Source organism: Culex pipiens, chromosome 3, assembly GCF_016801865.2.
Source record: "Culex pipiens pallens isolate TS chromosome 3, TS_CPP_V2, whole genome shotgun sequence".
NCBI classification, from domain to species: Eukaryota; Metazoa; Arthropoda; class Insecta; order Diptera; family Culicidae; genus Culex; species Culex pipiens.
The window spans coordinates 7,178,558-7,193,560 of NC_068939.1; the positions used below are offsets into that span (position 1 = coordinate 7,178,558).

Sequence of the window (15,003 nt, forward strand, 5' to 3'; positions counted from 1 at the left end):
GTCAGATCGCATAACCTTTTCTCACTATTCGGCACGTGCGCTCATTAATCTACTTGCTTTATTTCCTTCCAGTGTCATCTTCAACTTTGGCATAAATGGAAAAGTTTCTGTCATTTATTATCTCTGTAAAAAAGCTAAAACGCAATAATCACGTCATACTTCGAATTCCCTCTAGTACAGGGTGGCCACCTCGGGAAAAAAAAACCGGGCAAACCGGGAAAAAACCAGGATTTTTATCCACCGGGAGAAAACCGGGAAAAACTCGGGAATTCGACCGACAAACCGGGAAAATATTTTAAGTTTCGATAAAATTTGACAAAAGCCTCTTTAATGTATTCAATATGTTCTTTTCTCAATAAGAATATTATTCCTGTTATTCTAAATGAAGAATTCGCGAAATCTATGTTTGAATTTGTGTGATAGACTAATGCTTCTTGGCTATGGATTTTTTTCTGTTGTATCCTATGATACTTTTAGCAGGCGAATTTGTTTTTTTTAATAAAGCAAAATGTTTGCTCTACCAGCGGTTCTCAACCTGGGGTACATGTATTCCTGGTGGTACCACGAGCGGTCTCAGGGGGTCCGGAAGACAAACCCCGTAATGGCGGACATTTACCCCATCTTTGCTAAAATATTAGTTTTGCATAAAATTAAAATTAGGATTTTTTGTAAGTGGAAAATATGGGTATCATGGTACGAAAACAACATTACAGTAAATATCTCTCTAAATTTAAAGATCAAGACTTTTCCTTCAAATTGTCACACAAAATACACTCTTTGAAAATATTGTTCTTGGCCTGTATCTTAGCAACAAAAGAATGGATCAAAAATGTTCAAAAAAGAATGCTGTAATTTTCTCAACCATTTGACTTTTTAGAGATAAAATAGAGTTATTTTTTAATTTAAAATAACTACAACTTCAAAAAAGTATGTGTAGTTTGTTTAAATCTGAAAAAAAAATCAAGGAACAAGCCATAGTCTCAAAATTTGAATGCAAAAAGTGTTAAAAAATGCATTTTACGCTAGTTCAGTTGTTTTGCAATCATTAGTCTACAAAAAATGTAAGATTTGACGAAAACAAAAAAAATAACGAAAAAAAACTAAAGATCGAAAATTTTCAAAAATTCAAGAGATTATTAAATCAACCCAAACATGCTTAAAAATGATTCAAGACGCAAGGGAATGCATTTTAGATTGATTTCAGCTGATTGCACTTAAATTTCCATTAAAATTTTGATGTTTTTTGAAAAAAAAAAATAATAATTTTTTGTCCCCTGATTTTTCGGGGCAACAAAAACTTTAAATAAAATGTGTACCCGCCTTATGTGTTGTTGAAAAAATTACAGCACGATAATTTTTTAATTGTTTTTACCATTATGTGTTTTGGGTTTTTTAGAAAGTAATTATTCTAAAAAAACTTTCAAGGTGAGCATGAGCATGAGCATGGTTGACTGCCAATGAGCTGCTACTCCGTTATTGACAGATCAGCTGAAGTTAAACAATGAATCAAAAATGATCAGTGGGAGCCAACCATCCGTTCACTGTTTAACCTCTGAAGATCTCTACTTTATTAGTCAATACCGGCGCCCTCCCAAGAAGCCTGCAGTTCAACGAAAGGGAGGAATGTTAGTCCGATAGTTAAAGTTGCAGACTCATCAAGCACATAGTTTTTCGCTATATACTTGTTGATACCGCTTGAGACCGTTGAATCCACAGCATCTCCTTCAAGCATCACGTGATTATTTTTTTTTTTGGTTAGTAGGATAAGGTATTGGCTTTTCGATGCCTCCCGAGCTACGACGCTATGGGGAGGACTTTCATAACAGACCCGTCGGCGAGCCTTCCGAGCAACGATGCTATGGGAAGGTCTTTCTGGTTAACACACAAAATCACTCATACACAGTTATTTTGCTCCACTATTCACTCAACGATCCAAATTGTCAATGCGTCTTTCGATCATTATATAGAAATGGCTTTTTCACCGCAAAAAAATAAAACCTTATTCGAAAAATTTAAACACAATTCACCCGACGCCGTGCCTTCCGATCAACGATGATATAGGAAGGGCTTTGAAAATCACAAAAGAGATCACTTTTCACTCCGAACATTTTTTACGACCACGCGCTCCCTTTGCCAATTATGCACTGATGACGCTGCATTTTCAGAGGGCAATCTTCTCCTCGCAGCACACAATACACGACAAAAATGCGAAACAAAAGGCACACACAAAAAAAATCACTTTTCACTCCGAACATTTTTTACGACCACGCGCTCCCTTTGTCAATTATGCACTCCGCACTAATGATGCCATTATTTAATTATAATAACCAATCACCCCATGCACACAAACAGCGACACAAAAGAAATGAAAATGAGCATGCAAAAACAGGACAGCGCGTCCCCGTGGTCAGCGCACTAATGATGCCATTATTTAATTATAATAACCACTCACCCAAGCACACAAACAGCGACACAAAAGAAATGAAAATGAGCATGCAAAAACAAGACAGCGCGTCCCCGTGGTCAGCGCACTAATGATGCCATTATTTAATTATAATAACCACGCACCCAAGCACACAAACAGCGACACAAAAGAAATGAAAATGAGCATGCAAAAACAAGACAGCACGTCCCCGTGGTCAGCGCACTAATGATGCCATTATTTAATTATAATAACCACGCACCCAAGCACACAAACAGCGACACAAAATAAATAAAAATGAGCATGCAAAAACAAGACAGCGCGTCCCCGTGGTCAGCGCACTAATGATGCCATTATTTAATTATAATAACCACGCACCCAAGCACACAAACCGCGACACAAAAGAAATGAAAATGAGCATGCAAAAACAGGACAGCGCGTCCCCGTGGTCAGCGCACTAATGATGCCATTATTTAATTATAATAACCACGCACCCAAGCACACAAACCGCGACACAAAAGAAATGAAAATGAGCATGCAAAAACAAGACAGCACGTCCCCGTGGTCAGCGCACTAATGATGCCATTATTTAATTATAATAACCACGCACCCAAGCACACAAACAGCGACACAAAAGAAATGAAAATGAGCATGCAAAAACAGGACAGCACGTCCCCGTGGTCAGCGCACTAATGATGCCATTATTTAATTATAATAACCACGCACCCAAGTACACAAACCGCGACACAAAAGAAATGAAAATGAGCATGCAAAAACAGGACAGCGCGTCGCCGTGGTCAGCGCACTAATCATTATTCTAAAAAAACTTTCAAGGTATCGATTTTTTTTTACATTTGTATGGCACTTTTCCTGCGCAGCTGCCAAAGTGTATACATTTTTGTTTGGACTAATGATGCAAAAAGACTTTTTTGGTTATAAAAAAGTACTTACATAATTTTAACAAAAAGAAAATCTAATCTAATCTAATCAGACCCAAGCGCAGCCAATCTTTCGAAGGGTGTGCCTTAGGTTAGATGACGCCTAGCACTCTTCTTGTCATTTATTAACATTTGTAGTGCGCCATTGCATTAGAATGCATTGAAACATCACAAGCGTTAAACCGGCCAGGCCTACTGCGTAAAGCCGTATCGCAGAGATGCCTCGTAATTGGGTTGAGTTTGAGCACAGAGTGTTCGAACAACAACACAATTCTGAATCGACAGGGGAGGAAGAAGCGTGGGGACACACCACCATACGCTCCGAGATTTGGTTGTATTCGTTGGGAGCACCATGCTAAGAAGGTCTGGTACTCCGGGACCCTCTGGGATGGGACATTGTATTTCCACGAATGCCCTGGACACTATTTGCCGTGGTTATAGCGCCACAACTCGCTCTAATAATTTTAACAAAAAGAAAATCACAGAAATTGATAATTCTTGGAAGAGTTGTTCTTTTTGAATTCACAAAACCTTTTTTCAAAGAAAATTAACAAGCATTTACATCAATGTTGATAACAATGTATTTTTGTAAATCTATTTTACAAAATTAATAAATTCTATTAATAATTTATCTTATTTAAAAAAATAAAAACGACTTTTCATGAAAAAATCAAATAATTTGAAAATTAGAGGTTTGATTGATAACAGATAAAAACGGCTTCGTTTACAACTTACTTACTTTTTACTCAAGATTTGAAAGCTTTCTTGAGGAATTCAAACTTTGAACCAAATGTATGCGTTCAAAAAGTATGATGATATTAACGTTAGCCTAAAAAACATTGTAATTTGGTTTAAAAACATTCCGGAAAATTCCTTCTGGTCTCGGGAGAAAACCGGGAAAAACCGGGAAATTGAAAATCGAAATCTGGTGGCCACCCTGCTCTAGTACATCCTGATGATATTTCTACATTTCCAACTTATTGAATGATTTTTTGCCAGCTATCCGTGCCTTTTTTTCAACTGTGATTCGATGAATCAACTGTTGCTCTGTGTAAACCCAATCCGCATAGAACAAGCTATTTAAACATTGTTTAAAGAATTGGATGTGCGACAAAAAATCGAATGCCGAAAGGTCGAATTCGAATTCCTTAGGCAAAAATAAGTAGGTGCAAAATGGCCCGCCTAGGTAAAATGCGCCAAAAACCATAGAAAAACAAACAAATTTATGAATTCAGTGTAGTATAGTAGGCTTATGCTTTGGGATGTTCCCTTCAATGTTGTATTCTTGGTTGCCGAAAATTTTTAGCGTTAAACTATTTTTGAGTCACTTAAAAAAATATTTTTTTTGACTTTTTTTCCAGGGTGTGGGGCAGAATGTACCACCTTAGAAAACAAGCCATTTCGTCTAATACAACGTTGAAAGGAGATAAGAAATTACTTTAGGGAACTTTTTAACATGAAGTTAGACCACATTTATAAAAATGGTCACTTACCAAAACAAACATTTTTGAAAATAGTGTAAATATGTTGTATTAAGGGACTATTTTTACAAATAAGCAAGTAAAAAATCAACTAATGCTGCATTAAACGTGATTTGTGAAGCTACCAGGAGTGAAAAAATCATTTTCTCCAAATTTCATAACTTTTAATCGATTTTATAAGGCAGAATAAGAGTGGCCCATTCTGCCCCCAAGTGGATTTTTATTTAACACTTCCACCACCAAGCCTCTTAATGATTGAAAGGTTCCGTTGTTATTTGATTACCTTCGTAATAGCTCCTGGTAACATTATAAACATTGAACAAACTTTTTCAAACAATCCAACTTTTCAGAAAGAATATTTAAAAACCTCAAAATAATCAACATTTGCGTGGTTTTGTCAATAAATTTACATTTTTGTTCTAAATTTGAAAAATACAATGAATTCAAACGTCCTTTTCGATATGGTGATATTATCTGACGTCCTTTATAAGACCATTGCCTTACAGTTGGTCTAAATCCATTCTAAAGTCCAAAACCAAGGGTGGCCCATTCTGCCTCCCCCTGCCCCTAACTGTGAAAAATCGGTAACGGGTTAAGAGTCGCTTTGTATCGATGAAGTTGGTGAAAAAAATGTTTTCATACAAAAACGTATTCTTTAAATCGCTAATAACTAGTCAGAGTTAACTCGGATCCTTTTGCAATCTTCTACAAAGTTGTATGTCATAAAAATTTAAATAAGAGTCTCACACTTGACAATGCTCTGATATATTTAACGCTAAATTTTTAAATTTTGGCTCTTCCTCAAACATTTTTTTGATTTTTCCATACAAACTTCAATCATAAAAAGCGACCCTTAAACCATAACCGATTTGGCTCAAAATTGACACCATTTCTAATAAAAAGTCAAACTTCTAAAATATTTTTTCAGTTTTTCCTTATATTAAAACATAAGCCTTTTAAATAAAAGGTCTAACTTCTAAAATATTGTTTGAGTTTTTCGATTCATTTTTTTATGTTTGCTGGTTGTCATATTTTTCGGCGTTTTTTCATTCTTTCAAACATGAACAGTTCTTTATATAAAATGTCAGACTTCTAAAATATTTTGAACCATTGTCCGTCCGACGTTTCGTCCATTCGACCTTTTGGCATTCGACCTTTTTCCATTCGACCTTATGCCGTTTGACCTTTTGTCATTCATTCGTTCTTGATCATTTTGCAGTTTTCCAGTATCAAAACAGAATAATCAAATAAATCAAGGAGAGTTGCTTGCAAATTTATATTTGATTTATGTATTATTTTGAAATGTTCAAAAACACTTAATGTAAGCAGTAGTTTCAGGTCAAAGTGTACATAGACCGATAACGAAAATGGGCTTGGAAAAGGTATGCTTTTCCTATTTTTTTTAATTCTTTCTTTAGAAATTATTTGTAGTCTCAGTTTGCATTTGTGATTTTTTCCATTCTTTCAAACTTGTTATTTTTTTTTTCATTTATTTTTTAATAAAAATTTGAACACAAATATAATTTGAAAAAAAAAATGATTCAAAGTAATTTATTCTTAATTCTGTATTTCTATTGTTTTGAACACGAACAAATTATTTAAAGGATTTTTTTTAATTCAAGCATGTATTAATATTCTTTTTTTTGTAATTGTAATTGTAATTTTATTGAAACGATATCCTGTTAGTTTACACTGTATATCAGGGCAAGGAGGTAATGTGGATCTGAATTAAACTTGCAAAAAAATTATTTGAATCTCACTTTTTATGATTTGTTTCTATTCATCAAACATGAACCAATCCTAATAAAGTTTTACGGGAATAAGTGTTAATTTAAAAAAATCATACAATTAAAAAATTTACCAAATATTTTTGTACCTAAATATTTTTTTAAAATGTTTTAATTTAAAAAAAAATCTTGTCTCAGTTTTCTGGTAAGTTTTTCCAATCTTTCAAATATAAGCAGTTACTTTTAAACAAATTATACATTCAGAAATATTTTCAAGAATTTTGAAAATAATCTTTCAAAATAACTTATTCTTGCTTCTGTGAAAAACGTGTATTTTCATTGCTTCTTCTAGAGTAATTCTCTGAGAATTCTTCCATCCATTTTTAACATTTTTTAATCTGATGAAACATTTTTTGTATCTTCCGTTTGCCCAAAAATGCCATTTTGCATCAATTCCCTTACAAATTTGGCAGCTGTCCATACAAAATTGGTATGTGAATGTTAAAATAACTGTATCTTTTGAAGGAATATTATGATCAATTTAAAAATATTTAAATATTTTTTATTGAAAAGAGCAGAAAGCTCTACGAATGTATTTTTTTGTTTTTACGTTTGTCTGAACTTTGCGAAAAAAAAGTTTTGAAAAAGTTGGTCGTCGTTGATCCTGGCCGTTCATGGACACCCGCAACAGACACGGATGACGAAAAAAGAGAAACGCAAAAGATAACTTTTTCAGAACTTTTTTTTTTGTGAAATCGCGATAACTCGTGATGTTTATAAGCAAACCTTTTAGGTTCAATATCAAAATTTTTGTAATTGTCTGCTCTACATTTTTTAGAACATTGTTACACTTTAAAAAATAACCCTCCAAAGTTAGAAAAAAACACGAAATTTTAAAATGATTTTTTTTTGTTCTAAATGAAAAAAATGACCATTCTTTTCATCAAAATTGAAAAGAATGCATTCATGCTTACGGAATATTGTTATTGATTTAAGCAATTAGCTACTAAATTTATAAATTAGGCCATTTTGCTACGAAGTCAATTGTTCATAAGATACTCATGTGCATTTCTAGCAGCAATCAAGCTAATTGCAATTATGTTTCCAACGGTAATTCCCGGGAGTAGTTTTCTGCACCGCTAGCTTCTCAATTGATTGGAACGGTTCGCCACCGAGCCCGGTCATTTGCAATCCACTTCAACGATGAGCCTCTATGGGACAGACACTCCAAGCTTGCTGGTGCTAAAACACTTACGGCTTAATTACGGAAAAATCGCAGCTGATCGTTAAAAGTTTCGCGAGAAATTTGCGCCGTTAATTATGCTGCCAGAGCCAGTGCACCGTCGTTATAAAACTGGCTACCTTATGCAACACGTACTCATTTTCGAACCATCATTTCGGTCCACTGAGCCCATTAAATTTATCGCGAGCGTCCATCTTCGTTGTTTTTCCGCGGGGGAAAATCTGCGAAATCCAAACATAATTAGCCATTAATTACGGGAGCCTTTCGGAAAAGCTTCGAAAGGTGCACCAAACGAATGCAACCTATGCTTTAACCTTGCGAAATCTTGCAATTTTTCTCCAGCCCAAAACATCGTAAAAAATGACATTCCCCGGTTAAGCTTTCTCTCCCAGGGTCGTAAAATGCGGAGCGAAATTTATGGACGTCACTCTTAATTATTATTTATGTCGCAGTGTGTCGTCGTCGTCGTCGTCGGTCGATTGGTGGGTTTTGCGGGTTAGAATAACATGCCGTGGCTTTGAGCACTCTGCTAAATAATGCAGTGCATTGCTACCGCCATGGTTGTCTACTGGGAGGGATGAGGAGCCCGTAATGGCCGGGAACCGTTGTGCCATGTGGCTGTCCGCAGTTTAGCGGGTTTTTCGTGGATTCGCTCGAGCATGCATCAAACATGAGTTGCTCGCGAATGCTTTAAAAAAAGTTGAAATTCCACCAACTTCACAAAATGTCTGAGCGAAATTTTCACTTTTCTGCAGTGTTGCAAAAGAGTGATAGAAAAGCTATCAATAGATTATCTCTGCACCAAAAATATCCGAGAGTATAGCGGCCGTCACTATAGCTTGTGAGATCTCTTTTTGTGTCTCGTGATTCCGAGCGATGTCATTCTCTTTCTATCACTCCTTCCCTTTTCCTCGACTATGCGCTCTCACCACTGAGTCTCTCAATCTCTCCGAAAACTGCAATGAGAGAACGCGAGATGGCGATTAGGAGCCGACCACGCTTAACGTCCCGTTAAACTGCGTTTGCAAAATTGGTTTTGTGGCGGCTTTTGTGGTTAAACGCTGTTGCGGTAGGATGATCGTGGAAGCGAGAATGAGAGAGAAAAGGAAAATGTCAATCGCGAGTGGTGAACACGAAAACGTGCTCGGCTATGTTCGGCGCTGAGAGTTTCAATGAGGAGAGAAGAGCAGTTGTATTTGAGGCATGAATATTCAGGCGGGATAATTGTAGTTGCTGAGAGCTGATATTTTGATATTTTATCAACCCTGCTTTTCTGCGATACGACCAGTTGAAACCATTCGCTGGAATTGCCCTATCCTTGTTAGTGGCACGAATGAATTGTGCATCGATTCTGCCACCACCCCTCTCGAGGATAGGAAGAGAGGACATTCCAGTGTTTTTGGCACTCTGTCAACAAATTTCGCTACGGTTGATTGAATTGGGCCCCACCAAGGGCTTTGATTTTGGCGAAATGGTTTATTAATTTGCCATTTAGCAGGAAGGGAGGAGGAAGTGCGAAAGGTCGGTCGAAGGTTAGCCTATTGAGAGAGGTGTTGGAGAGGCCATTTTGACTAGTGTTTGCGGGAGGACAAACATTGGATATCACGAATTAATTGGGCGAAAACTATTTGACCATGGAACCGCAAAGCGTACAAATCTAATTAACAATAGATGTATGGATTTTAGCACAGATGACAATGCAGATACAAAAATCTCACATGAAAAAAAAATATAAACTAAAAATGGAAGCAATGAAACAAAACTCATTAGAATATCAGTAGCAGAGGTGGTTTAAACTTGCTTGACCCTTAAAAAGATTATTATTTTAGATTTTTTCTTCATTTCTCAATTTTTTGAAAATAATTTAATTTGGAATAAGTAGCTTCAAAAAAAAAGTACAAGGAAATGAAAAAAAATATCTACATATTTTAGGAATTTTTAACTACTAAAATCATAAACTGCCTTCTCAACCAGGGAGAAGACATTTTCTGGCCTCCAGTTTCGTAAAGTTGGTGTCCTGGAAAAAGTTGTTAGAATTTGGAAGAAGAAGTTTTTTGCCTAGGTTGAAAATTTGGATGGTTCACGATTTCAATGTTTTGAAAAATCTAACTTTCTACTACAATTTGCATGAAATCACCGTCTCCAAGTGGAAATTTAATGTTAAAAAATGCAATTTTCAAACAAGTTGCATTAGAACGACTATTAGTGAAAAATCTCAGGGGTATATTTTTTAAACAAGAGCGATCGAGAAAAAGGTGTATGGTGCCACCCTTTATTATACTAAATCCATGTAGTTTTACCGCTGAAACTAACTCTGTCAATGTATCAATAATTAATTTTGGGATACATGTTGGACTTCTATGAGTTTACATGACAATTTTACGTAGAAACCCAAAACATTGTCGGGCATGGACACCTAGAAGAGAGGGAAAACCAGAAATATTGTAGGAAAGGTGAATTTAATGATACATCCTAATGTTTTAAACAAGCCAAAAGTTGTCTTTTTAGCGATACTGCATATCGAAAATTCACTTAAAATTCAAATGATTTTGCAATAAACCTGAACATTATTAAAACTCAAGAAGTTTTTTGAATAACCAAAATTTAACCGATTGTGAAGGGGTCACAAAATCATTAAAAAATATTTGGGTCATTTCTTCTCAAGTGACTACGCGTCCGACATCGACTTTAACAAAACTGCTAATTTTTGGCGTGAAGGTTGTTTTTGCCTCAAAAATAAAGAATCCCAAGTTTGTTGACATTTGGTCCAACCACGCGCTCGTGGCGCCACCTTAGTTTTGAAAATCCTCAATTTCAAATGAATTTTTCCTAAGAGCAAACATAACAAAACTTCAACTTTTGGGTAAGTTAATTTCAAGATTTTTTGACGTAAAATCCAATGGCGTACTTAAAATTTACCTACAGTGTTGCCAGATATGAAAATTTAGCGCTTGAAGTCTTAAAATGCATTTTTAACCCTCTGGACGAGCACTTACGGGAAAAGTGACAGTTGCATTCGAGAGAGAGTTTTTTTTTAAATAAAATTCAATCAAAACCTCAGTGTAAATTGAATATTTCTGGAGATATCACTATTTCGTAGCGAAAATAACTTATTATCCCATATTGAATGTATGCCCCCAAAAATACAAATAAATACAATTTTAAGTTCATTAAAAACTGCTCCTCAGAAAAAAACCATCGTTTTTATTTGCTTCGAAGCATTTTAAGAAACACATCGATGTTAAAATTGTAGTTTTTTTTTGCATTTTTCCTGTCACAAATATTGAAGCGACTTAATTTTACATTCTCAAAAAAAAAACTAAACTCCAAAGCTCGAGATACCGTAACGGTGAGGTTACGGGTTTCGCCTTGTAAGCGAAAGGTGATGGGTATGATACCTGTCGGGCTCGGCAAACTCAGAACCCCTAAAAGAATAAATCAAACAATACTGACCGCTAGGGGATGTGTTTCGACTAGCGGCGTACCAGGTTTCCAATCCAGAGGTCGTGAGTTCGATTCTTGTACCGGAATGATGAAAGCTTTATGAAAAGGGGGAATTTGTATAGAAATTCCCCCCTCTTCTCGAGCTTGGAAGTTGAGGTGTTAAATCTAGTAAACATTCTCGCACTTTGTTGTTTGTTTTTTCTTTGTTTTGAAAAGCAGATCTTTCTGGTGTTTAAGAACAGGACGGAATTGCGAAACTACAATTTCATTTAAGCACTCATTTGAGTGTTTCAATTTTATAATTGTCTGCGTAATACTTTTCCAACACTTTCGACTTTTTTGGTGTTTTAATAGTCCAAACACACGGAAGCTTAACTAAAGCGGAGAAACAAAACTTTCACAGAAAATCCTATTTAAAAATGTTTTCAAAATTGCAAAAAAAATTGCGCAGCCTTAAATCGATTTTTCCAGCACTCATCGTTTCTACATCATTTTGCATTTTGTTGAATAAACTACACGGATAGAAATCCTGTAAGCAAATCCGGTAACTTTTTGTTATTGAATCCTACAATTTTTTTTTTTCGTCAAAAAAAATCGATTTGGAACAACAATGTTATCGATTTTGAAAACATTTGCAGCGAAATCGAGAAAAATATTGAGCATTACTCTATGCTGTTATTGTCCAATAAAGGATGAAAAAGTTGAGCTATCCCAAAAAAAAAATGCTTCTGCTTCTTAACAGGTTTTATTATAGGTTTGAAAACCTGATCGTGATTTTCGGTTCAATGAACAGAAACCACTCACTCATCGCCTATCCATTCGTCGCCTATTCGAACCCGCTAGCATTCATGAGCGAATGAGTCTGGCAAGCAGCCAGCGAGTGGCCCGAACTGTTCACTCAGCGAACAAATACATGGTGAAAATATTTGCCTACTCCGTCGCTCGACGACACTCACACACTAGCATGCTCATCGAAGAGCAATTCTCACAAAATGCCAGCGCAGTTTCAGTTCAGAGTGATCGGAGACGATCGGCCTGTCTGAGCCGTTCGGAGACTGGGCCGATCAGAGAGAGAAGGAGAGTAGAAGAGAGAGTGTTCGGGTGCGAATGGTGTTAAAGTGACAAACCGTAGGAATTCATCAGGGCAGTATCGCGTCGCCTGCTATTTGTGATCGCGAATGGAGTGGTTGATTTTGAGCAATCAGGGCCCTTGCATTCAACATAACATTCTGGATTTATGATAGGAATATTTATCAATATCTTTAAATAATCTTTAAAAGTTCTTCAAAAATATGGAATCTTCAAGACTATTTAACCTAATCAAAACTGTATTAAAACTCACTTCAAACTAATTCGCTTTATGAAAGCCAAATTCCAGATTGCTTGAACTTGATCTGTCAAATCACAAATCATCGTACAGTACGTCACCGGCGGCCGACAAAGACTTACCGATTACCGATTGGGGCTACAAGTGTTAAAAATCTCGTGAATTCCGCTTCGTAGTAATTCAACAGATGCGAACGTAAAGATTTGTACCTTCGGAAAGATGTTTCGTTCATCAGCATGTGTGGCCAGCAAGAAAAAAACCAGATTGTGATTGAACAGCAAACGGAACGCTGTCATGGCCACCGTGGTGTCCACACAATCGTCCTTCGTAAGACGCAGATGTTCCGGCTCCCAGGGAAATATTTTGGCAAGAATTTCACAACGAAGTTGCCTGCTTAAAGTCACAGTCTAATTCATGATATAGGGGAACTATACTCTTTCTCAGCCTATTTCTATTATCGGCCTATCAGCACTTTGATCATGAATTACAGCTTAAATAAAGTGTTTTTGACTGTTCCAAAGTAATAAATAGCTCAACTTAAAGTGAGCAAGCAACTCTTCATTGTTGATACATCTGAAAATGTTGATTTAATAGCGGAAAACGGCAAAAGTGATGAGAATTGGTCGAACGGCTTAGTGTGATTAAAATGGGTATATTTCCCCTAATTGTTATAAAGCTGACAAAAATTATGCTGATTTCATTTTCACTATTCTTTGTGATTGATGTTTTATAAAGAATAAATTATTTTTACGAAATATTTTATTTTTTCTTCGAGAAGTTTGATCTTTGACAAGAACATAAAAGTTTAAGAATAATTTATTTCAGTCTTGAAGAGCTCTACCATTATGTTTTAAAATTGAAAAGCCTCAAAATTTTTAGTTTTATGAAAGAAATAAAATGCATTTGCAGAGTGTTATAAAAAATCAACGTCGAAGCAACTTCGTTTTAAATAACTCCTGAAAAAAGCTCTTGCTAACCTCCTAAAATGGTCCTTTTTACACTTAATGCAGCTTTAACTCACATTTATTGCTGTCTTCAGGATAAAAAAGCTTTTAACTCGAATTTTCTCAAGTTATCTCGAAATATACTTCAAGAGTGTCTCAAAACGTAAATTGTTACTTTTGATTGATTATGAAATTTTTGTTTGTTGCTTAAATCAGGAACATAAAATATCCTGCACACACATCACTCTAAATGTAATAATTTTAAGAGCAAAAAATTTAATTGATATTAAAGTAAAAATACTACTTTTTTGATAAAGATTATTTCTGTATGACATTTTTTTAACCGAATTGACAAAAAGAAAATCAATAGAGCAAACATAGTGAAACCATTGCTGCCATCTTCAAAAAAACATTTTCTAGCAACACGGTCAAGGGGGAAAAAACAATCAATTCGAGACCTCACTCAGACCACTCGACCTGGTATCGTTCACTTTCCCGGAAGCAAACAGCTGGCAAAACTAGCCAAAGGGCCATCCAGGCCAACAAACAGAAGAAGTGGGATCAATCGATAACTGATTAGTAATTAATCCACTTGCCTAGAAAAGGATTCGAACCCTACCCACTTGAAATGAGCAGGTTTGCCTCAGAAAATTTGTCGATGACATTGTAACGTGAATGTTCCCAATATTGATATTTTCTATGAACATCTGTATGGGGAGAAAACATGAAAATAAACCGTACAAAAAACTATCGTCCAACATAAACTAACCTTTGCATTTTTATTTGTTTTTCTCTCTTTTCATCAACATTGCTCTTGCTGGTGGCCTTGGTCGTCGTCGTCGTCATCGTCGGAACGTGCAAATGCAAACCCATTCCCCGAACTCCCAGGTCCTATCGCTCGGCGCCGATGTACTACCGGAATACAAACTACAGAGTCCACGTGTTCACAAATGGACAATACTGCACTACTCTCCGTTCAAGGCGGTGTGGGACTGGATAATATTAATATTAGTTATGTATACAGCAATATTTACCCCATACGTAGCAGCATTTTTGCTGAACGAACCTGACTTTAATCAAAGAAAGAATCGCAAATATGCTGATGACCCAATTGTGATAATTGATTTAATAGGTAAGTGCTACCTTTTTCCCTCATCATCATCGTAATAGCATTTAATCAACTCAATCGTATAAATTGACTTTTCATCAAAAGTGACACCTAACACATTTCCCGTCGTCGCCCAACCGTTAAGAGGAGTGATTCCTAATCGTTTGTCACTTTCCGAGGAAAAGTTAATCATACGCAATTGACACAGATTGCAGTGAACCGCACCACCGAACCGGAAGCTGCAATCTTGGCCTGATTGTGGTCCTCTTCTGGGAAAGGCACTTCCCGGAAGAGAAGCACTTTTGCACTCGTTGGTTGCAGTGCACTTCGCCAGTGACCCCGAGGGGTGGCAAACAAGTATCCGTTTAA

General features: G+C 36.1%; 1 protein-coding gene across 12 annotated transcripts in view; it reads left to right on the forward strand.

The window, feature by feature from the left end:
* LOC120419748 (potassium voltage-gated channel subfamily H member 6-like) overlaps nucleotides 1-15,003 on the forward strand; it is a 232,904-nt gene that overhangs the window by 164,737 nt on the left and 53,164 nt on the right. For all 12 annotated transcript variants that reach the window (XM_039582556.2, XM_039582553.2, XM_039582558.2 and 9 more), the window contains one exon: nucleotides 14,415-14,658. In XM_039582556.2, the coding sequence (XP_039438490.1) occupies nucleotides 14,415-14,658 (244 nt within the window). The remainder of the gene's footprint in view (nucleotides 1-14,414; nucleotides 14,659-15,003) is intronic.